Source organism: Parasteatoda tepidariorum, chromosome 9 (assembly GCF_982258835.1).
Source record: "Parasteatoda tepidariorum strain Cologne lab strain chromosome 9, Ptep-v5.0, whole genome shotgun sequence".
NCBI lineage: Eukaryota > Metazoa > Arthropoda > Arachnida > Araneae > Theridiidae > Parasteatoda > Parasteatoda tepidariorum.
In genome coordinates, this window is record NC_141763.1 from 100,414,169 (window position 1) to 100,439,588 (window position 25,420).

At 32.6% G+C, this 25,420-nt stretch overlaps 1 protein-coding gene across 2 annotated transcripts in view; it reads left to right on the forward strand.

Annotated features, from left to right (window-relative positions):
* Pgant9 (polypeptide N-acetylgalactosaminyltransferase 9) overlaps positions 1-25,420 on the forward strand; it is a 125,392-nt gene that overhangs the window by 75,737 nt on the left and 24,235 nt on the right. For both annotated transcript variants that reach the window (XM_043046810.3, XM_043046811.3), the window contains 3 exons: positions 19,564-20,301; positions 23,478-23,644; positions 24,761-24,925. In XM_043046810.3, the coding sequence (XP_042902744.2) occupies positions 19,871-20,301; positions 23,478-23,644; positions 24,761-24,925 (763 nt within the window). In that variant the 5' untranslated portion in view covers positions 19,564-19,870. The remainder of the gene's footprint in view (positions 1-19,563; positions 20,302-23,477; positions 23,645-24,760; positions 24,926-25,420) is intronic.

Below are 25,420 nucleotides of genomic sequence, written 5' to 3' on the forward strand. Positions count from 1 at the left end.
AATCCCACGAGGAAACGGAATGATTGAAAGAATTCACGAGACACTTATTCCCATTTTAGCAAAACTATCCATAAACGATCCAGAGAAATGGTATAAATACGTACCATTAGTACAAAGAACATTAAACTCTACTACATCTAGAAGTACCAAATACTCGCCATTTGAACTGCTCACTGGCATTAAAATGAAACAAAAACAAGATGACAAGCTTTTGGAAATATTGAAGGAAGAACATGAAAACACCATAATGTGTAACAGACAAGAGATTCGTGACAACGCTAAAGTCAACATTTATAAGATTCAAGAGGAAAACAAGCGAACATATGACAAAAAGCGGAAGAAAGCTCACAAGTATGAGAAAGGTGATGTCGTTGCCATTCAACGAACGCAGTTCGGTACAGGACTCAAGTTGAGACCAAAATTCTACGGACCTTATGAAGTTACTAAGGTGAACAACAACGATAGATACAATGTCAGAAAACTTGGAACTCACGATGGTCCTAATATGACTTCTACTGCTGCAGACCATATGAAGATCTGGGGAAATTGAGGAACCATATGGACTGAAAAAAAAAAAAAAAAAAACTAATAATTTTTTTTTGTTTCTTATAGCCAATTGTTTTGAAATATTTGCTTTTGTACTGTTCTTTTTTTTCTTGTGTATTTTCAGAAAATGTCTTTGGAACAAACATGTCTATTGGTGAGAAGGTGGTCACCGCGGTCGGTGAAGAGCAGGACGGCCGTGTGGAATACAGATCCAATCTACGAAGCATTCATCCTATCACGTGATTGAAACCAAGGACATTAATAGACATACGTCTACATTCTTTTGTTCTTTTACAAGTACACCATTATTGTTAGAATGACTGGCTCGAGGAGGATGCCAGTGGAAATTGTAGCTTACTTGCCTATTATTGTTAATATATATTTTTATTAAGTTTAGCACAGCTTCTTTATTTTTGAGAAACCCTCGCTTCACCCCCTTTATCCTACATATATATATATATATATATATATATACACACACAATCGTCGAATTTATATTATGTATCGTCTAATTTAACCCATTGATGCACGAACGTAAACAAGTGCAAACCGGTTTCAGTCGCGTAAAAACTATAAATTTTTAACGCGAAGAACAATAAATAAAACAAACAAATTTTGTCTTTTTTAGTTATTTATAAATATAGTTTAATGTATACATAACTGAGTAAATTCGAGAATTTTTTTTTTTTTTTTTTAGCTTTCTTAATATTTTTTGTGTGCTGTCATAAAATTTTGCCACCCTGCATTATCATATGAATAGAGTTAAAAATCTCGTCCCCGTTGTCGATCGTAGTTTCTGTTCTAAATTATAATTCTGCCACCACGCTTTGTTCGAAACTGAGTAATAATCAATAAAGAACTTAACGAAGAGGGAGGCAAAGTTTTCTAAAACTCAGCTGTGACCACTTTCATTTCGCTATTTTAATAAGCCCACAGTGCCTTAACAATTTCGCTATAGAACCTAACTTTGTTCGAAAACCGTTTTGTTCTATTATTTTGTACTTCGACACGACGATAAATTGAGTGTGTTCGAACTTTAATGAGCGAAATTTTCTCTTTCGCTTTGTTAAATTTAATTGTTGGCTGCGTTGTGCACTGCATTTTACCGAGTCTTGGCTGAGGGGAAAAGAACTGTTTAGCGATAAAACTTAATTATTCTAACGAAAGTGTATTTAATATCTGTTGTCATATTTACTTATCGTGCTTGAAAGAGTTGGTGATCTAGCTATTTTTTAAAAGCTATTTTTGTGTTTATTTTTTTTTAAAATTCTGAACAAAAATTATCGTGTTTAATAACAATTTTATGTTTTAAAAAGGACATTTCCTGTTTAGTACTGTTAATTAAACAGAGAGTCAAATCTCATCTGTTTCCCCCTCGGCTGTTGTATGTTTTCTAATTTTATTTGTCATATTTATTTTTCGCTTGCAACTTAACGTTTTCTTCCTTTCATCCTTTTTTTTTCAAAATCATTTTAGTTTCTTGGTATTCACGTCTGGAAAGTTTTGAAAATGGGCGCCTAATTTTGAAGCGCTTGAAACATGCCGATTGTTATTTCCTAATAGCACATTTTTAAAACGAATGAAGTTTTAATCAGGTATTGGAACTCTACGAGAAGCCAAACGAATTTTTTAAGGCAAAGTGTGCGTTTCTTGTTTTTCAGTGGCGCCGTCTATGACCAAGAATACGACTTCAGCCACACACACACACGTCACAACCCGTTTTCCAAGTCCATTCATTCATCCACAGATTTTGTCCTGAACCAGCAAACGATCCATCTCCCATTCAGTACCTCCAGAAGTATTGATTCGTTATGAGAACTCTGTGACCCGACAGGCTAACAAGCACCATTTAAGATTTCGTAACTTAAAATATCGTTTGCATAAATTAATTAGCTAATTTAAGTTTAGCTCCTCGAACCATCAAGAGTTCATCTCAGCACGGGACAATCCGATAACTGGGTCAAAAGTTATTAAAGGTGTTCTATTTTTATTATTGTACTGAACAAACACACGGTGCTTCTGAGAAATAGTTATAATTTAATTTAAGAAAAATAGAGAACAGAATGTTGTTGCACTCTCTGCAGTTTAATGATTTCAATAAATAATGAAGTAGAGGGATTGATTTTCATTATCTTCCCTATTATTTATTGAAAATAAAAGTCATTTTCCAATTTTGCTGATGTATTACAACATTACCGTTGCAACATTGTCAGCCCCATCAGTCGGAACCTGCGAACATATTAAAAATTCATATTTAGCAAGATTTAGCGATATGCAAATCTGAAAAGGAATAAAATCAATTATGGGGAAACAAAAAATCCTCGCTGCGTGCTTTAAAAAAGGAAGAAGGGAAAAAATAAATAGAACCTTCGCCATTTACCCTTGATTCTTAATAAATTCGCCCTTTTATTATGAATAACTATTTGTATAATGAGGCAAAGAGCTAAACAAGAACACAGACATCACTAGTCCTCTAAAAACCACTTCGAAACAATGAATTATTTCACCTTTGAAAGAGACAAGCCGTGACGTTAAGCTTGGCTGCCCGCGTGTTGCCAATTTTCGAATCTGCCGAGAAAGGATTTATTCCCCCACACCGCCATTTTGATGGATAAACCATTTGTCAAGGACGCTACTTGGAACAAAATGTTCATTTCTATTAATTTGTTGGGTTTTTCTCTCTCTCACGAATTGTTCCTTGTGGTTATGTATTCAAAAATATGGAATGTAGCTTAGCTTATTCGAATATTAGTAGGAAAACGTTCTATCGTCTCGTCGTATAGACGAGACAATAACCTCTTATCTCTTTCTAATTTTGAACATCTCAAAGGGGGCTATCTTTTAGAAAATACTGTTTCCTAGATTCAAAATGCGCCCTATTCATCTTTCCTATTTCATTCGTTTCCTTTTATTTTTCGGTCTAACTTTAAAAACAGTGTTAGATTACTGAGTTGGCGCACTTTAGCCAATCCTTGTTCTTGTGCTGTTGGGCAAAATTAGAAAATTTTGGTACAAGCTGGTGGTGAGTTGTAATGTTTTTTGAAATTTAAATGTGGTTAAAAATTTAAAAGTAGATCTGTAGGTATTAAAAAAGGGAAGACATTTTTTCAAAGCTTTTCTCAATATATGGTAACCCTTGCGAGGCTCATAATTCTAAAATGCAGAAAAAAGCTTGAAATGAAGTAATTTTCTGATTGTTACGAAATATTCCTATAATTCTCTTTTTATTTAAATATAATGAATTGCACTTGGAGTGCATTTTCGACGAAAAAAAGTGACGACAGGCAGACAATTTTTTTTAATCTCCATTTGTTGCACTTTTCTTTTTAAGAACTGGAAAGTACAAGGGAAGAGGACAGTTAACGGTGGCGACCGTTAATCAGAAGGTCAGGACTTCTGGATGGCCATTGGATGAGTGGCATGTTGTAGTCATCAGCATGTCCAATCCATCGTTGAAGGAGATATTCGCCAAGGTGATCTCGTATGTGTGCCGACTAGTGTGGTGGTGCACCATCCAATTTCAGAATGAAGTTGTCTAACTGTGGCATCAACCAAAGAGTTAACCTATCCAAAAAAGTGACTCCTGCTATTGAAAAAAAGGAAGGCCCGAATACTCTCTTTTTGGAAACTGCGCAGAGCACGTTTACCTTTGAGAAATTTCACACAGGTTGCTCTGTGAATTCGGGATTCTCCGTTCCCCAAAAGCGAATATTTTACTTGTTTACCTTTCCACTGACATGGAATGTTGCTTCATTGGTTAAAACTATGCGGAATCTACCACTTTCGATGATCTTGATTCAGTCACTTTCGACCTACTCTGCATGTGTCCTGCTCGTGTGATGAAGAGGCCACACGTGGAACATTTGTTACTGTGTCTAACAAAACTTAAAATAATTCCACGCAAGGTAAAAAATATCTCGCATTGCTCCTTATTTATAGTGCATTCTTCTTTATGGATCACCTGGTATATTCTTTGTTCAACAATTACCTGTCTAAAATGCAGTTGGAACTTGGTAATTAAGTTGGTTATAATCAGGGTTTGTTGATTTAAATCAGCTTGATTTTAATCACGATTTAAATCATGATTTAAATCAAATGATTTTTTTAAAAAAATCATTGATTTAAATCAACAAATTTGTTTCATGTATATATTGATTTAAAAAGTTAAAAAACAGTGTTTCAAACTATTGAAACTTTTATTATTTCTTTTCTTAGTTTTAAAATTTATTTTAAATAAATTGCTGCATTAATTAATTTTAGTTAACGAAACTACTTTCTTTCATGGTATGTGTTAAATTCTAACACAATAGAAATTACATCTTTAAAACTCTTGACTCTTGAGATTGAAAGTACAGATTAAAGTAAACATTTAAGTATTTTTTTTCTCATAATATGTTTACAGTATCTTTGACATTATCAGATTTTCTTATAAGAAATTTTGTGGAGAAAAAAAATTTCAATGAGTACATAGATTTTTTTAAATTTTTTTTAGCTTAACTTATCTGTTTTGATATAGGATTAAAAACGAATATTTTAATATAAAAATAAATAGATTAAATATTTATTTTTTGATGAATGACTGCATTTATAAACACAATCTGTTACATTTATTTAGTCATTTTAAAAATCAAGATAGAGAAAAAAAAGAAATCAATTTTAAATTAAAATTATGATTTGGTAATTGAAACTTTGTTTTATAGTTAAAGTATTCCTTAAATTCTCTATTTCATCTAGTCTTTAAATTTCAATCATGCATTTGTTTCAAAATAGTTGCTATGCATTCAAAGCTATGTACTATAATGAAAAATTGTTTTAGGTAGTTAGAGCTTCTAAAATATTCTTATAATATAATTTTAATATTAATTTAATTTTAAATAAACATTAATAAAGTTTTTTTGTCATAAATCAAAGTTCTTACAGTGTATTTGAATAAAAATCAAAAAAATCTGATTTAAATCAAAAAAATCCGATTTAAATAAAAAAAATCTGACTTTTTTGATTTTTTCTAAAAAAATCAAAAAAATCACGAACCCTGGTTATAATTGCTTTTTCCGTTTACGCTTTCTGTATAATTTAATATTTGTTAATCACTAATAAGGTATACTTTGGTTGCATGTCTGATATTATTATTCTATAAATAAATTTTATTACTTTTTCCTGCCATTATACTAAGATATTTCTTCTGTCTGAAAAAAATCTATGTTTAAACGTTCGCCTAGTGAAATCAAGTTTAAAAATAATATTTGACATATTTTCTATCGAGAAGTTTTTAACTTCGTTGGAAGAGATTTCCGGTGGAAAAGTGTCGTCTCGAATTAAGGTGATATTTTCCTGGAAAAGTCTGGAAATTTTATATTATAAAATGGAGTGGGAAACTTGTTCATCATTCTAATGTGAACTTCCTACGCATGAAGTTCAGGAAAAATAGATCAAAGTTATCATTCGATATTTATAACTACATTGATAACAACTTTTTTCTCAAATCCTTACAATTCCGTTCTATTTTCCATTTTTCGCTGCTCTCTTGCTTCACTGATTTTTTGGAAAAAGTTATTTATTTCATTTGATTTGGCAGATTTGTTGTTTGGTTCATGCGGTAAGGTTATTGGGAGGCTTATGACTTTTGTCCTTCCCGGCTATTTTAACAGGATTCAAATGAGAGAATGTAGGTGAGATAGATTAATAAACAAATACAACTGAATAAATTTGAGGACAACTGACCTCGAGATTTGAAAATGTTGGAATGAGGCAATGTCATTTTTGTAGCTTCTCTCCATCTCTGCTTTCTATTTTATTTTATTTTATAACCGTCGTTGAACAGACTTCCCGGTTTTTGAGTTTACGACTACTAATGTTCCATTACGTAGCTTTGTCATTTTGAACCTAGTCCAGAAGACAAGGGTACTTCAGGATCAAGTGTTGGGAGAAATTTTGCCTTCGTGGAGGACTCTTTGAGGGAACTAACTGCACGGAGAGGAAAACCAGGAATAACTCCCACAGTTAGCTTGAGGGACTTTTTTAGGCTTATAGCAGCGAGTCCCCAAACCTTTATTCTAATTTGAAAGTATGTCTCAATTATTTCTCAATAAAGCTGATTCATTTCAGGCTGTTTGAGAGAAATCTGAATCGGGATTGTAAATAGCTTATCAAAGTTTAATGCAATAAGCCTGAGCCAATTCAGATTTGAGTAATTCTTCGGACATTTTCTAATTAGCCTAAAGGCATGAAAGCTGATTGTAATTAGCCTAATAATATCTGACTGCTTAGAAAATAATGAAGACTTATCCGATTAGCATGAGGCACTGCAAAATGCCGGTGACATTTCCGAAAAGCAACTGGAATTTTTCCCGTAGCCTTCGGTATATATTTGTTACCATAAACGTAAGAAACTGGTGATTATATAGAATTACCGGTAATTATTTATAATTACCAAACTTGTTAAAGTGATTAATAATGGAACATTTACCAAATCAATCAGTTTATTTATATGTTACCGTGAATGAACGAAATCAGGAGAAGATAAAGTTATTTAAATCAGTGTCTGATTAACCGTTTTACAATTATTATTTCATTAATATACTATTATGAATGACAGTTAAAGAGATTCGTAAATGATTCAGAGCTTAACTTTCAGCTTCAGTCACAAAGTGATGAATGCAAAAATTGTATTTAAAATATACAACCGTCCGTTTTAATAAGCAAAAATTTTAAATGACAGTTGTGAACTCACCAAATTTGTTTAAACAATATACAGGGTGTTCCAAAATTCTCTTTACAACTTCAAAAATTCATAACTTCGAAAATAAGCAAGATATTTATATTCTGTCTTTTGCATGTATTACTGCAACTAATAAAGTTTTGTTTAGTACACTTCAACATGCGCACCATTGGTGGCCCTAAGCACTTCCAGTCTGTAATCAATTTCAAGCCAGGTGATATAAAAATAATTTTGGAACACCCTGTACTTTTAATTATAAATGTTATTTGGATGATTGCTTAGAAAAATGATTTATGTTCACTTTTAGATCTTAATAGTATCATAAGGTAAATATTTGGATGAGGGAAGTGGTGGCACAAGTGTTCTTTTTAGTACGTTTATTTTTAGTTGAATAATTTCAACTGTTTCATGCCAAGACACAACAATTATTGCGAAGCAATCATCGGGGTTGGAGAGCGTCATCGAACAGGGGGCTAAGCCCACTAGTATAAAAATAAATTCTTCCGGGAAAGCCGAAACAGTTGGCAAGTATGCAACTGTATTTACTAAACTGTTTGTTATATGCAAATGACTCAGTTAATTGATAATTAAATCAGCTTTCTTTTGGCCATTGCAAAAGAGAGCGTTTGAATCTTATTTGAAAATAAAAGTGACTACAATTCGATATGTGCTTTGATTGATGAAGTTCAGATGAAAAAAGGTTTCTTTAAATTATTTTGATTAAAAAAACAAAACAAAAAAAACACCAGCTTGCTTCTGATGCGTTTCTAGAACTACGGGTACTCATGGATTAAAACTAAAAACTACTGTATTAAAAATAATTCCATTACAATACATAAACTGCTTGTTTCTTGTTCGTTTAAACCGATTTATCATTTTATTTCAAATTTATAACTTAAGCTTTTCTTCAAACATATATAAAAGAGGACATCTATTATTAAAACATACGATTTACATAAATCTTACTTTCAACCTTTACTTAGATTTATGAATAAATTATTCAGATTAAGTGCTTTTATCATAATGCTTCGAAAGTTTATTTTTAAAAGCGGGAAGCCACGTGATTAAAATGACCAAAATCACGTAAAAACAGCATGAGGAAATGTATGCAATGTGCCCTTCGGCTACGATGAAGGAAAAAATAAAAATTAAATGAATAAAAAAAGCAAACAGGATGGACAGAGTCCGGTATTTTGACGGGTATTTCCGTCGAAACCTAAATTTGTGGAAGCTAACACACTAAAACCGTTAACCCAGTTTAATCCGTTCGTTTGCTTTTGTTTACTTGCAGTTGCGTTCCCTTCTATTAAAATTTGACACGGGGGGGGGGGATGTCAACCGATCTGGTAATTAAGTTACGTTCGCTAAATACATTGTTGTGTATGCGCTATTGTGTGGGCTATGATATGGGTTAGTGAAAGTTCTGAGAATATTAAGTGTGGAATATGAGAATGAACTTGGAAATTAAACCGGTATTTTTCGAAACTCAGGAAGAGGATTTATTTGTTGGTGTTGGCATCTAATTTCGCTGTGCATTTAAATTTTTATAGGCTCTTTTTTAAAAAAAATATTCGTTTCTTCTTCGTAAAGGGGCCGTTCAAAAAGTACGTACACAAAAATGGAGAAATTTTAAACCCCTCCCCCCCCTTTGTACATTACCGTACATAAGGTCTTACTCCCCCCCTTAGAGTACGTACATTTTATTAGTCTACCCCCCTTTTTCATAAAAATTAAAATAATTATGTTTTAAATAAAATTAAATATTTACTTAAGGAGTGTGTAGGATAAAGTCAAATTTAAATTTTGTGTATGTTTATAAAGTACGTACTTTGTATAATACCTCCCCCCCTCCCCATCGTACAAAACCGTACATAATAGCAAATCCCCTCCCCCCCCTTCGGGATGTACGTACTTTTTGAACGGCCCCAAAGACGTTTCCTTTTATTTTTTTAATATTCCTTTATTAATTTTTGCGGATTTCTATACATTTAAGATCCTCCATCCTTTAAAGATTTCTCGAAAAGTTTTTATTTCATGGTCTTTTATTATTAAAGAATATTGCAAATGAATTTTGCTTTTAAAGATCTTTTCATTGAATTTAAAGATCTTTTTAATGATTTTAAAGATCTTTTATATCTTAAAAACTCTTTGTTGTTAAAATATTTTTAGTTTTATTATGTATTTGAAGATTGCTTATATTGTACTTTCATGTTAATTATGATTTTCATGATCGTAGAGATTTTTAATGTTAAAATTTTGACATTTTTAACAAAATAAATTTAACTTCTTTTAAATAAGAATAGAATATTTTATTGTGGGATGGAATAACCTGGTTGGTGCCATGTTAGGTGCGTGTTCGTGAATCCCAGTGCATTAAATGGTGTCTCGTGCTCGTTAATTTTGCCGGGGTCGCAAAGTCCTCCAAGTTCCCATAGCAAATCGATACCTTTGGAGTGAGCTGTGGTGGCTCAGGGGATAGAGAGTTCGCCTTACCATGAAGTGAACCTGGTTCGAATTTAAGCGATAGCTGGTTGATACTATTTCTGCACTCAGCTCACACCAACCACACTGCACAACTAAAATAACCTCAGTGGTAGACGGATTATGAGTTAGTCTCCTTGCTGTCAGGCTAACCGCGGGTGGTTTTCCTCTCCATGTAACCCAAATGCAGGTTATAGTTCCATTAAAAAAGTCATCCACAAAGGCAAATTTCTCCCAATATTTGATCCATGAGTTTCCTTGTCTTCTGGATTGGGTTCAAAATAACAAGGCTACGGAGTTGAACATGAGTAATCGTCAACCCAAAATTGTGTCGGCAGTTCAATGACGGTTGTAAAATAAAATATATGATGGAAATTACACATAACGGCACTCATTCTGATTTACCCATCAAAATATGTTATTGTACAATAAGGATTCGTGAATAATTCAATTCAATTAAAATATCGAATTAAAAAACACCATGTGATAGTTCCATAGTTTCTCTTCCTTACATACATTATATGTATACTATAAACAAATATGGCTGGGGTAAATTTCATAAGGGTACCACAACATAGAAAAAGTTTCGAGTCCTCTGCATTTGTAAAAAAATATCGTTATTATGTAGTGGCAACGTTGCAATGACTTTAAAATTCAATTGATTTTTGCGAAGTTAAGTGCACCCCACACACGGGATTTCCCTCGGGGTGTACCGTTCTTCCACGCGAATTCCACTCTTCGAGTGCTACATGGTGGACGGATGTGCGCTCGTGCATTTCAAACTCGTATTTAAATGCCGTCACAAGAGACCGTGAAATCTGTCGTCAAATTAAGAAAAGAACTCAGAAGAGATATTCTTTTCTTGTTGATTCATCCGAGATAATGCATTTCGCGATCCAATTTGTTGCAATGCATCAATTATAGACCGTTTAAACTTCAGTTGCTGGTTGTGTGAAAAACAGACTACAATGCTGTCTTCTGGGAAGTTTCTTCTTTTTCGCCACATAAAATGTGAGGGTGACTGAATTTGTAATTTCATTCAATTTTTTACCTCGCCCATAGTAAAAGTGGTGTGAAGTATGAGTAGCGAAACTACCGTAGTCGCTACTTTTTCCGTCATTTGCTGTGTAATGCGCTATTTTATATAAGAAGTAGTGTAGTGAGTTGTGCGATACAATGAAAAAAAAAAACTAGTTTGTGCAGATTCCTGGCAACTACTTTTAACGTTAGTTGAATAAATAAACTTAAGTTCAAATGCAAAGAAATTTTCGAGTCTGATGGGTGCAAATCCTTTGCGGGCCCGTCAACGTACGCAATGAGAATGCCTCTGTGGTCGAGCATTAATAAGATCTACGTCTGATGCTCAGAAAAATCCGGTGCGAAATCGGTCGAAGTGTTCTTGAAAAATCGAATTTTAAATATGACTTTTTTTTTAAAATTCGCTTTCACAGGAACTATGAATCACGTTTTCGTGTCCGTTTTCGTAATTTAGAATAATCCTCTGCATTAATTCATTAGCTTATTAGAAGTCACCCCCCTCAAACCATTAAGATGGAGACCTAGAACGTGAAGATCCGATCATTAGATCAAAAGTTATTCGGGATGGTATTTTTTTTTTCGCACCGTACTTTATTTCTTGGAGGATTTAAAAAAAGCATTGGTCACTTAAATCACGAATATTTGATAAGTATTTCTTTAATTAAATATACACTGTCGAGAAAAGCATAGAGTTTGAAGGTTAAAAGAACAAATTCTTAAAAAGTGCTTTAGAATAATAATAATACTCATAAAAAAACTATTTCATGTTTTCATACTATGGATGAAAACTTCTTAATAACTACTCCTATTTAACCAAGCCAATTTTTTTTTATTCAAAATAATTATGATTATGGGTGAAAATTTTCAGTTCTTCAGTTAAGTTTGTTTTCTAAAAGTAGTGAAGTAGTGATACATATTTCAAAAATAGTTAGTAGTCGCTGCATTTAAAAAAAAAGTAGTTGTAGTTAACTACAAGGAAAATGTAGTTTTTCCGTTAATTGAGTTAACCTGCCTCGCTATGTTTTTTCCCTGTTCTAACTAAACGCCTGTCTCTTCAAATTTTAAATTCATTTTTATCATATTATAAGAAGAACAAAAGAAAAAAAGTGTTACGAAACAAACACCTCTAATTTTTGGACTGAAATTTTAAACTCAATATCTTTATCAGTTTTTTTTCTAACATGAACCGTAAAATAACGCTATTTATGAGGGGCACTCAATAAATAACAAGTCATTAATCGTAACATATACCGCAATTGCTGAGATATTTCTTCCACTAAAATACGTTCCACAGTGAACTGACCTTAAGAAACGATTCCCAGTTGAACGCTGAAGTCAAGCACCATTCGCTGCGGTCAGTAAGCTGGTGGGTGACCACTTTGATCTACCTTGAAGGCACCTAGTGTGCACGATTTCGGTTATCGTTATGCTCTTCTGCCGTAAAATAATAAACTTCGCTCGCAGGTTGTCATGGGAGCCCTCCCCCTTTTGATGAATCAAAATTGTGATGGCATGTCATCGGATCCACAAGGATGCAATCGCCAAAGCTCATTGGGCTGCTCTAGTGTGACGTAACGAAAGTACTTCTACTGTAAATTACGTCCCGCAGTGGACTGATCGTTAAAACACGGTTCCCAGCAGATCACCGAAGTCAAGCATCACTGGTTGCGGTCAGTGTGCGGGTGGGTGACCACTTGGATCAGTCTGCGTAGGGACCGAGGGTGTTCGGTATTGGTCCTCGTTAAACTGTGCTACCGTAAATTGCTCGACTTCGCGTGCAGGTCGTCGGGCTACCGAAGCGGGGGTGCCATCCCCTCTGCAGAGGATCAAAATTGTGATGGCATGTCTTCGGATCATCCTCAGGGATGTTTCCCAGACCGTCGCCAATAGCCCATTGTACAGCTCTAGTGCGACGTAAATGAACAACAACAACAACATCTACTCTAAATTACTAAGGATTCAATAGTTTGATCATAAAATTTTTTCCTTTCTTCTTAGAGCTTTATCCAAACCCCTTTATTAATCTTAGCTTTATTAATCTTTATTAATCTGAGCTTTATTAATCTTTATCTGAAATCATCACCCTATTTATCCTATCAATTCAGCGCTATCCATACCGTATAATGACAATGCGAGATGTCTGGTTTGTAAGATGGATGATCGAAGACTTCCCAGTATATTTTTGGTTGTATCACTACGCCTGATTATCCGCCATCAAGGAGTTTTTTTCTTCAGTTAACACTCCATCTTTCAACTCTTTTTATTTTTACGATTTTTGTCCCTTTTTGTTTTGCGCCAGACATAGTTTTTAGCGTCATTTAATTGTACATATAGCGCGTAACACATTTTCGTAACGAAGTTTTTACCGTGAGTTGTCAAGAATATATAATCTCAATCGACTCTTGTGTTTCTGACTTTATCTTTAATCTTTATCCAAACGTAAACGCAGGCAAAATTTCTAATAGATTTTCTGGAAATCCAAATTTGTTCTAATAAGGTTCGCATCGTGAGTATATTAAATGGTTATTTATGTTCTTATTCTTATAATTTCAGAATATCAAAAGGAAATTGCAGTGCCTTCCAAGAACAGAACAATTCGATTATCTGTTGAAAGGAAAACACTTAATCTATGCTAAATTACTTTTTTATTGGGAAATGCATGCTGCAAAACACCTGTTCCTAGATCAAAGGTTATAGATTAGATAAGCTATGCTACAAATTATGTTTTCTTTTTGGCTTATCTATAATTGTGTATGAATAAAACTTTTATTGTCACATCGAAATGGAAAATATCTTCTATAATATCTTCTATTCATGTCATTATTTTTTAAAAATTTAATTAAGGGTTATTCTAAAAACTAAATTTTTAAAAAAAGAAAATTTGTTTCCCCAAAAATTATTTTAATGCACTTTTCTGGGAAAAGTTATTCCCATTTGAGAAATATAATTCTTTATACGTTGTAACAGTTTTAGTTTGCTGAAGCTACGCGAAATGGCGCTGGCGACTAATTTTTAAATTCATCGCCAAATTATACGATGAAGCAGTTATTTCTGAGTTCGAAAACACACGAAGAGAAAGTTTATAATCAAGAGTCACGGTGGATCAGGGGGGAGATTGCTCTGTTCCTCATAAGGTGACGCAAATTCGAAACACAGCCATAGCTGGTCAATCTGAATTCCGCTCCCTGTTCCCACCGACCACAGTTCTAACTTATAATGTTATAAGTAGTCGAAGGATCATGGGTCAGAGTCGTTTACCGTCGCTCTAACCGTGAGAGAGTTTCGTGGTTTTATGTAACACAAATGCGGCTATGTTCCATCAAAGAATACCACGAAGGTTAGTTTGTCCCGACGCTTAATCTAGGAGTCTTCTGGGTTAAATTGAAAATTATAATGCCTGCTAAATAAAATCTTGATGACGGTCTCTATTCCCTTTTAAAATTTGTATCAGTATTTATAGATACCCTATGCAAATCAACAACACTTAATAGAACTTTTGCGTCAAAGCGTTCCCTCTTCTGGCGTTTTAATTTTCTGCTGAAAGTAAAGTTTTCTGCGGTTATTCACCTGCTATTTGTCCCTAATATGTTTGGGAAAATAAATCTATGTTGTCAATTTTAATAAAAATTAAAGTAAAATTCGGAGAAATCAGAATTTTCATTTTTGTTTCTCATTAACATTTTAAACGAAACTTAAATGATCAATCTTCATTGATCCACAAAAAAAAACCTTCATGCATTCTCTGTAGTTTTCCAATTAAAAAAAGAAAAAACTCTTACCACTTTATTTTTTTAATTTATGATATCAGCCTGGAATATCGTTTACTACATCATCGTTTACTATCTCACTACATTAAAGCAAAACTATAGAGAAGGATAAAAAAAAGAAGAAAAAAAAGTAATGTATTGAATGAATAATGTAAAGGATATGATTTATGAAAAATTTGAGCTAGGAACTGCCAAAGGAACTTACTTAATCCAAATTACAATAAAGAAATCTCTAACCATAACATTTCTTTCTTCTCTTTTTTATTAACCACAATTCACCTATTTATTTTCATCCTATGCATGTGAATGAAAGAGAATGTCGACAATCACATAGTCGCTTTGGTGAATGTCCGAAATAATTGTTATATCTGATTTGATATTAATTTATTCGTTGATATTATTGCAGGTTGCGTAGCGTTTTTAAAAAGTGCTTAAAAGTGCTTATTTTCGATTTTCGTTTTTTAAAAGCCCTTAAAGGTGCTTTTTTCATTGGGTGTGTTTTAAAAAAGTGCTTAATTTTTGCTTTTTCAAAATGAGATTTTTCCTTTACCGTGTTGATTTTCGCTTCGAAAAGACACAGTTAACATTGTTCTATTCAACGTTTTCCCAATTAATTCAACCCCAAACCTATTTCGGCCTATTGTCAGTCCGTAGCGTATGAAAACGCCGTTCGTTTTACATGATTAAAAATTTAATGATTTTTGACAATTGTCAAAAACAATCCCAAAAGTTTTTTTTGTTTTTGTTTTTTGAGATGATGGTTAAAACAAGATAAAAACCGTCAATTGTCAAAAACTTTCCATCCCTGGCTAATTATGAAATTTTTTTAAGTGCTTAAAATTTTTTTTGAGTGCTTGAAAAATGCTTAAAAGGTGCTTATTTTTTGTTGAATAATTTGGCTACGCACCCTGTATTATATTGATTCGATATTTTAATATCTGCTGGGGATAGATTAGGAGAAACATCAGTGCTCGGAGTACCTTTTTAATGCATACCCAGCACTTAACTTTAAAAAACATCAGTGTTCGGTATACAGGTCAAATGTATATCTGACAGCTGTACTGAACCTTAAAAAAACATTGATGTAAGGCATACCGGGCAAAATATACCGGGCAATGGAACTTAACTAGACCTATTATATATTTCGTACATTTACTAAAGCGACTATGTGATTGTCAACATTGACCAGTGGAAGTCAACAATCACCCATTTCGATCATTTACAGGAACACATACACCAAACACAAATTCTAAACTAGACTAAATGCCGCTCTTCGCCTGTGAATTTAACTGTCTGATATCAAAACTAATTTTAAGACTAGCATTCATAAAAAGATGAAAAACTTTCGTTTTTCTCATATTCAAAATAATTAGTAGTCTTTTTTTTTTCTTCTTCTTCTTTTTTTGGTTTATATGTTCAGAATTGCTATTATGTCTGGGATTCCGCCAATTGAAAGTCAAGCATTTAAGGTTCCGAAAGATATTGGGAACCCTGCTGATTTAGAATTATTACATGTATAGTAAGATCAGTTTGGCTTTCAAAATTAATTGTGTGGTTTTTCAAGCTTTGAAGAAAGTTAATAAATCTTAACTTATTCGAAATAGATATTGTATAAATTTTGTGAGGATAAAACTTCAAATGATATATTTATTAACATCCGATTAATTGTTAATAAATATATTACTAAAATGTAATTGTATTTTTTATTAGTTATCCATATAAGTTTTAAACATTACTTTATCCATATATATACCATAATCTATACCAGGTTTTTTCCAAGATAAAAAAAAAGGTGCTTCCTCACAGAAAAGGGCACTTAGAGCTTTGGAAGGGTAACACCGCAAAAATTTATCAAAATGTATAGTAGTATAATATAATTAACGGAATTTTATGCTCAACTATTTTGAAATTACCCTCTTGTATTATTTTATGTGTATATTTCATAAAGTAATTCTCACTCATCATCAAAATAGGATAAAAATTTGTAGTTTATAAAAATTAATTGAAGCCAAGCTATAAAACATTCTCTGTGAATTTTTTTTTTTTAAAATAATTAAAATTTAAAAAAAAAAAAAGAAAATGATTAATTGATGAGCAACTTGAAAGCTTTTTTCTTTAATTTAAACTGAAAATTATAGGGAAATGAATATTTAAAAGTGCATTTTTTAAAAAAAATAATTTTAAAATTTAAAATCACTTAAATTTATTAATATACCTCACCCCCCCCCCCAAAGAAATTTTTTTTAACCAGTTTAAAATAATCCTAACAAAGTAGATATTTGTTATAGTAATCAGAACTAAACCTATAAACACAGATAATTTTTCCAATTATTATTTAAATGTGTAATTATTAATTATGCATTGAATAAATTTTTTTAAAATATGGAATATGAACAAATGGACAGTGTTAAGCGATGGTGGCTTATTTTTAGAAAAAAGGCAAAGAGTGGTATCATTTATAGGGATGAAGGGGCTGGCAGGGCGAGCCGCCCTTCTAAATACGCTTAAGGAGAATACTGTCTATACTTAACGCATGTTTTGTTTTCCTGTTTTGAGATATCATCTTCATCGTTGCAAGACATCAATTTCTACCCCACCCCAATTTCCAAGTATCCACAAAGTTACCGACTTGGCTTGCTTGTTTATATTTTATTCAGTGCCATATAATATTGATAGCAGGAATATGAAGAACATATACTCTCTTCCGATTTTTTTCTGGGGAAAACAATAATGCACGTTTGATTTACTCTAGTATTACGAATAATACTTACAGCAGGCTCGGAATGTAGAGGGGGTTTAGTTTTAAATTGATGATAGGTCCTTGTATCATTTCTTAAATATCTAGTTTTTTTGTCTTATTACACATCGACTGTGATTCAATCCTCTTGGGCATCTTTTACCTCGTCTCAAAACTTATCAAGAAAAATAAGTAAACGTTTACCTTTCTTCTAGAAAAGCAGCTCTAAATTTCAGATTCAATCAAATTTCGCATGACTTATATTTCTAACCCACAATATTCAATCAGAAAAAAAATTTATTTTAGTTTATTATTGAAATCAAGGAAAAATGTAAGAAAATACATCATTTCCTAAACATTATTGCTTAAAAGTCCCCCCCCCCTTCAGGTGGTAAATGAATCGGAGATAAAATCTCAAAAAACATTTAATTTTATGATTAAACTGAAATGCATTCTTTAAAATCGCTTAGCAGGATTTTATTATGGATTAGCAAGATAATAGCAGGATTTTATATATTTTATTTATTTTATCTGGATTTTATTATTTTAATTCCACCTTTTTATTATTTTAATTCCACTATTCTTTAAAATCGTTTAGCAGCTTCAAATGATCTGAATTTTATTATTTTAATTCCACTGTTCTTTAAAATCGTTTAGCAGCTTCAAGTGATCTGAATTTTATTATTTTAATTCCACTGTTCTTTAAAATCGTTTAGCAGCTTCAAATGATCTGAATTTTATTATTTTAATTCCACTGTTCTTTAAAATCGTTTAACAGCTTCAAATGATCTGGATATTATTATTTTAATTCCACTGTTCTTTAAAATCGTTTAGCAGCTTCAAATGATCTGGATATTATTATTTTAATTCCACTTTTTATATGAGTAATTGCACTAATGCAATTTTCTCCTTGTTTATCTGAAAACGTATCTCGCGAACCCTTGACACTAAATTAAATATTTTCTCTCTATTCATACCTTTTATTCTTTTCTCCAGATATATTTTGTAATATTGTTAGAATTCGTTATACTGAGTACGTATTAATGTTCGATTCTATTCGTAGTACGATTAAAATCCGGGGTCGACTTACAGATCTCGGGGCACAAAGCCACTTGGCTCTTAGCTCAGTTAGCATGCGTGGTTTTTAATCACAATATAATGAAAAGATGGTTTTTTCGGCAACATCGAATTGTGAACAGCCTGATGAATGATGATAGAAATTCAAAATTTAATATAGCTAAACTACGAAAAAACAAATACTAAAAATTAATTGACAGAGTAAGAATAATTAAATTTTTGTAGAAATCAAGATATTCGTACTAAATTCAAAGCATCTATAGCATTCTAAAAAATTATTTATCAAATTTAGTTGAGGTAATAATAATTTTATAAAATTAAAACAACTCAATAAAAGGTCCCATTTTAAAGCATTTTCATGAAAGTTGACATTATAATATGAAAAAGTAAAAGAAACATTTGTGAGTCCCCATGATTTAAAGGCCAGACTAATCGTGAAAAATATTATTTTTTTTTACGTAATTTAGGGTGGGTCTCCTCACAAATTAGAGACTTTTGTCCGTAAATCAGTAAGTCAGTCCCTTCCGTAAATCAGTAAATTGTCAACACACGACTTCAAGATCTGTTCTAATTCAATTTCTAAAAATTGAAGGGTGGATGCTGCAATTAGTGAATTTAAGTAAATGTCTGAGCCGGCGTCACTTTGATTCTCCGTCTTCTGAAAGTTTATCAATGATCAATTCATTATTTGTAGCATCCAATTGGAATACGTTTCTTTGCAAAGTAAAATAGTGTTAACACCTTGTTGCCATTAACAATCACAATATTACGGCAATTGTTTAAATAATAATGCTAGTCAAGTGATAAAGCTCGGCCTCTAGAGAGAATATTTCTGTAGCTTTTAAATGCATAAGTTTCTCTGTGTATGGAAATGAAAACAATGACTTCGTACACAAGCTCTCGATTGTTGAAATCTATTAATTCCTAACTCTGATTTTAACTGTCTTAGCTTTCCTTCTCTTGGCGGTTTAATATTCCGCTAAAAGAGAAGCTTTCGAAAGTTATCGCCAATTGTTTGTTTCCAAATGCACTTGGAACCTTTTACCACCCAAAAAACATGCAAAACTTGTTACTTCATACACTAAGATCTTCAAAACTTACTTGAGTTGGCACAATAAATCAATGTTGTACAGTTTTTTGTGAAAAATCTCAAATCTTGGTTAAATTGTCTAAACATTTTTCTTCACCCTCTTTTTTAGGAATCTGGCACCTGAATGAAAACGTCACGTTGCATAATGGCATTCTCGCACAACAACATCAAAATTCCACTCTTTTAAACGGGAAGAAGAATTCATAAAAAAAGCATCAGAAAATACATCGCTTCTCTCATTGGTTATATCAACAATGACGTAATGAAAGAGAAGGCACCAGTCATTTATCTACTTATACCTTTATAACTCATTATTTTTATAACTTGGGGACAAAAACTCTTTTCTACAGTTCCTGTTACTGAAACCCATCAGACATTTATTTTTAGTCTCACACTACAGTATTACTCTCATAAAAATGATATCCAGACGTCGAAGTCAGGTGATTAAAGCACTTCTGATATTGTCTGCCACGTGGATCGCGGTGACTTACATTTTAGCTGTCAATTCCAATAATAACTCGTCGGACTTGCTGGACAAGTCATCAGAACAGAAGCACAAAGCAGAGAGATCCCTGCAAGAACAGCCAATCCATATAAGTGGGCACGGGGATCATTCTGAAAAGAAGGAAGCTGAGTACCATGGTGGGGACCAGGACAATAACGGTGTACTCCTGCCTCCCCGTGAATTGGATGGACCCGGTGAATTGGGTAAACCAGTCAAACTGTCCAACTTAACGGAAGAGCAAGAGAAGTTGGTTAAGTTAGGTTGGAAAAATAATGCTTTCAACCAGTATGTGAGTGATATGATATCGATTCACCGGACATTGCCGGATCCCAGGGACAAAGAGTAAGTATGGGTTTAATTTCGTTGGCTAAAATGTCTTGAATATTTCATTAAAAGAAATCTGGAACGATATTTCCATTGTTCCTTTATTCTGGTATATAGATTTACTCTTCATTTTGAATATTGAAGGATTATATAAATTAATGCATTGTAAACAAAAAGTTATTTTTATTATTGAACTCATAGATTTACAACTCTATAACAAAGATCGCTCCTTAGTTGCTCCAAAGTGTCTTACATGGATCAACAGGCACATATGTGTATTCTTTCGCTCCTGATTAAACAATCTTCAGAATATCCTGCTTTAAGTATCATCTATTGCTGCTTAGTTGCTCAAAAGTGTACAAAAAGGCACAAAATGTGGATTCTTTCGCTCCTGTTTAAACAATTTTTAGAATATCCTGCTTTAAGTATCATCTATTGCTGCTTAGTTGCTCAAAAGTGTGCAAAAAGGCACAAAATGTGGATTCTTTCGCTCCTGATTAAACTATCTTCAGAATATTCTGCTCCAAGTTATCATCGTTAAATTATTTACGCTGTTTTACAAATAAAGTTTTCTCTATGTAGTGTGAGGCTATAGTTCCAAAAAGACTAATTTGTTACTTCTTAATTGCTGCGGAACCAATGAAAATTACTTCATTTTGGACACCCAATCGCCAAATAGGTTTTTAACGGTAATCAGTACAAATTTCTACTAAAAAGTTTCCTAAACTTACTAATAAACATTGAAGGCAAGTCATGTTTAATCGTGATCAAAAACAAGTCGTGATTATTACAAGTCTTTCTCCTGGTTAAACAATCTTTGGAATATTCTGCTCTAAGTATTATCATTAAATTATTTAAGCTATTTTTCAAATAAAATTATTTTTATATACTTATAGCTCCAAAGAGACAAATTTGTTGCTACTCAATTGCTGTGGAGCCAATAAAAATTGCAACTAGCCTATTTAAAAAATTTCCCAATAGAAAGTTTTTACTCCAATTGAATTTCTAATATTTTATAGATATCTTCATTACCCTTAAAAATAGCAGAGAAATGAAATGAGTGAAAATTATATATCTCAGTGTCAATAAAAAAATTATTGAAATGGTGTGTTTACGCACCTTTGACCGAAAATGGGTTAATGCAGCCATGTTATGTTCTAACTATTCCAGTTAGCCTTACCTATTTAACTATGTCTTATTAATCAAATGCAAGTCGGGGTTTATTTTATATTGTGGAGGTGAATGACTCATAAGATATCCCTTTCAACATGCAACTTTGAACAATTTTAAAGGATAAATCTTGTTACTTGATTATTACACCTCGTATATCAGTACACAACTTTTCTACAAGCTCTAAGGTTTTTGCTTGAACTATAAGTATTATGCATTGTAATCAGCCTTGCGTGACGAAATGTTTAACTTGCCTGCTAAGACTGCATCGATACTAAAAATTATAATTTTTTTAATTTTTCAATATTTAAGCAAATTTGATTGGTTTCGAGAAACTTAGGCATCTGTGCTGTTGCAAACAATCTGATCTAGAATTTCAATGCATTAGCAAATTAGTTCGATTTTAGTATCTTAAATTCACGCAACGTACAAGGAAGATACTGCGGTGTTCAGAGAAATAATTATTAATCGAATTAAGCACTGCCTAGAAAAATTTTATCAAATAGATCTTTTCTCGGGAAGTAAAGAGGAAACATTTTCCCTTAACAGAGATGTTAGAGCGTTTTTTCGTTTGTGAAATTCCACCTAATGTTGTTGTTCTTATCTACAATTTTAATGTTTTAGTAAATAGTATCGATTTTAGAATTCAACACACTGGTTAGGGAAATGTCTGCAAATTTGATTGGTAAAGTTTAAGGGAACAAAGTTGTCTTTAAATTCCTTGATTTCCTTTTTAGAAAAAAGTGTACTTAAATGTCCTGAAATTTTTGGGATTTTTCCAAATTTTTGTTGAAGTTAACAGAAAAAAAAATTATCTAAAAAACAATTGAAGAAATTTCAAATTGAAAAATGATGCATAACATACGTGGATACATACATAATGATAAAAACATACGTGGAAGCAAAGTAAATAACAGTATGAACCACAAAGTCTTCAAAGCGCGTCAAGTACGATATTAATCTACTTCCAGTGTTAGAGCCCCTTGATTGGATGGCAATTAAAGCATTCTATGTGGGAGTAATCAGGGGTCTGTTTAGAAGAAATTTGGGTCCGTTAACGGGCCCTTCACAAAATATCTTTTCATAAAAACGGACCCTTCACAAAATATTTTAACTTAAAAACGGACCCTTCACAAAATGATTTTTCTTTTAATCGGACCCTTCAGAAATTTGTTTATCTTCATTACTATTTTGTTAATCGAATAAACCCTCTCCAGGGCAGAAAACAAGAAATATGGATGTAAACGAATTAAGTTTTGTCTTCGGCAGACGATTCTTCCATTATTCGTCCTAAATGAATATTCTGCGTTCAGCCGTATAGGCTAAATACTAAATATTTGTATGTTGCATCTCTAATTTAGAACCAGCAATTGTTATTTATTTTTTAAAATTTAATTTTTTTAAATATAACTTTACAGTGTTGAGCATAATCTTGTATCTATTTACAATTTAAAAACTCCTTGAAAAAGTTTTTTTTTTGCAATAACGGACCCTATTTGCACAAATTCATAAAAGCGGACACTGGTTGAAAGAATGTGAGTAATTTTTTCACAATTTCACGAAAAACGGACCTTTCACAAAATGTCTGGACAGACCCTGGTAATATATAAAATGTTCTTATCTCCCTCCTCATCACTATATCATTGCCTACTGTTTTACACAAGAGAATCCTCCTATTTCGCAACTACTTGACGATTTTCCATACATAGACTATTTTCTCTCCTTTTTGTATTAAAAAAGATTGCGTAACTTTTAAGGAAAAAAATCGGAGTTTTTTTTTAAAAAAATGTTTCTTTTTTTAACTTAAGTAAAGGAACTATTAAAATTATTACCAATAGTATATCCAGTAATCCATGTTGGTGTTCTAGAAATTACTCCCATTAGAGAATCAGCATCCTTACTCACTTCCAGCCCTGGGTAAACTTATGTACTCTTTTCAATTTCTCTTAAATTGAAATGATTTCATCCTAATAAAATTTCAGCTCTCTATTATACCAATGTTAGAAATGTTCCATTTTCTCTAGGTGTCGAGATATACGGTATGATTCCAAACTGCCCCAAACGAGCGTCATCATCTGCTTTCACAATGAAGCGTGGAGTGTCCTCTTGAGAACTGTACACAGCGTTCTAGAACGTTCTCCCGACCATCTCCTCAAAGAAATTATCCTGGTGGACGATTTCTCTGATCAGCGTAAGTCATTTTATTATTATTCCAACTTTTCATTTCAGAACGTTTATACATATTGAAGCACTCTGTAAAAAAAATGGATGCTCACGAAACTTGCCAAGGTTTTGATAAAAGCGTTTCCTGGTATACGCCCCGAGCAAAATTGTCATCAAAGTGATGAAATAATTATCGTCAGTTCTTCGATTAAACGAATTTCTTCAAAATTAAATGGATATTTCATCATTCTCTTTTTTTTTTTACAAAAAAAGAAAAAAACGTAGCGCATAACTTTTCCAATAATCACTTTATCGTGGGCACGCTATATAGTTTGTCTATGTAACGAACTCCCCTAGCCATTCGCCTGGAGTGGTGACGATGACTATGGTTACCATTTTTAACTATTAACTATTTTAACTATTAACTCGAGAGAAAGGGCATCAGGGGAGAAGGAAAGTAGCTTCTTTGAAATGCCCCACTTCTTGTTTCCGTAGCAGCAGACGACCTTAGACTCTAGGGTGAGGGGAGTTCATTATATAGACAAACTATAGGTAGATCAATGTCGCCCAAACAACTCAAAAAAGAAGGAACTGAGATACAGATATGCCCGAAGTGGGATTCGAGCCCGGGATTTTCCTGGTACTAAGCGAACTCCTTGACCACCCTACAGCCGGTCATCTTGTTTTGTCACCCTATTTTCTATCATTTAGTTTTAGTTTTATTTCCACCATTGTAATTAACAATATCCCACAATGCACAGTTCCGAGTTAAGCTAACATTTTCGTCCTATATTTGAGAGTTCGCATTTTGTCACGAACGACATGATTTCGTGACGAAATTATTCTCAAAATTAACGAAATATAGCTCAAGGATTACTCAGAAGGGAGAATTTTATTTTCTAAGAGTGCAGCAAATTTTATGAAATCTCTATTCCTCACAAGAATCTCCTGTTTCTCACTGAACCGCAAATATGGGGTTCACCGACTGAATCTAAGTTTGTCAACCAACCAACTAAACATTTATGTAATCTCTTAAATCGCGTTGTGTGTAACAATTTCTCCTCACTTGTGTACCTTTTGAAAAGTTTAAAACTCTGTCAATTTAAAAAATGCTAAGAAAACAAATTTTTTTCTTCATCCGTAGCTCATCTTAAAAAGAGGTTGGAAAACTATTTAACCATGTTACCTAAAGTTCAACTGGTTCGCGCACAAAAACGTGAAGGTCTTATCCGTGCTCGTCTTCTGGGTGCCTCCGTTGCTTCAGGACCTGTTCTCACCTACTTGGATTCCCATTGTGAATGTACAGAAGGTAAGGAATGAAGTTTAAGATGCTAAAAGGAGGAGGAGTAACTTTTCTTTGATAGAAAAGTTGTTTTTTTTTTTTAAATTTTTAGATTATTTTATTTCGTGCTTTCTCGTCTTGGAATTTTGTAAGTAATAAATATCTTTTCTTAAAGATTTAGGGATTTTTTCCAAGCTATAATTTTAAAGTCATGTTAATAAGTTTTAATTATATTTAATTTGATTGTTTCTATAATAAATATATGAATATTACGATATGCATATACGAATTATAAGATGTAAGAAATGATAAGAATAATAATTACCCCCTCTTTAGGTGACCACTAAAGCAGTGCATCGTAAGTGGTCACCTTACATCACTGTATGATGTTTTTTGCTTAAAGAACTCTAACTGGCTTTAATTCCTTTGTTAGTTTCATGCATGATATTGTTATGCCTTGTTGATTATGGTCCTAAATAAGGATTATACATTTAAAATATTAATATAACCGACTTTTTCATA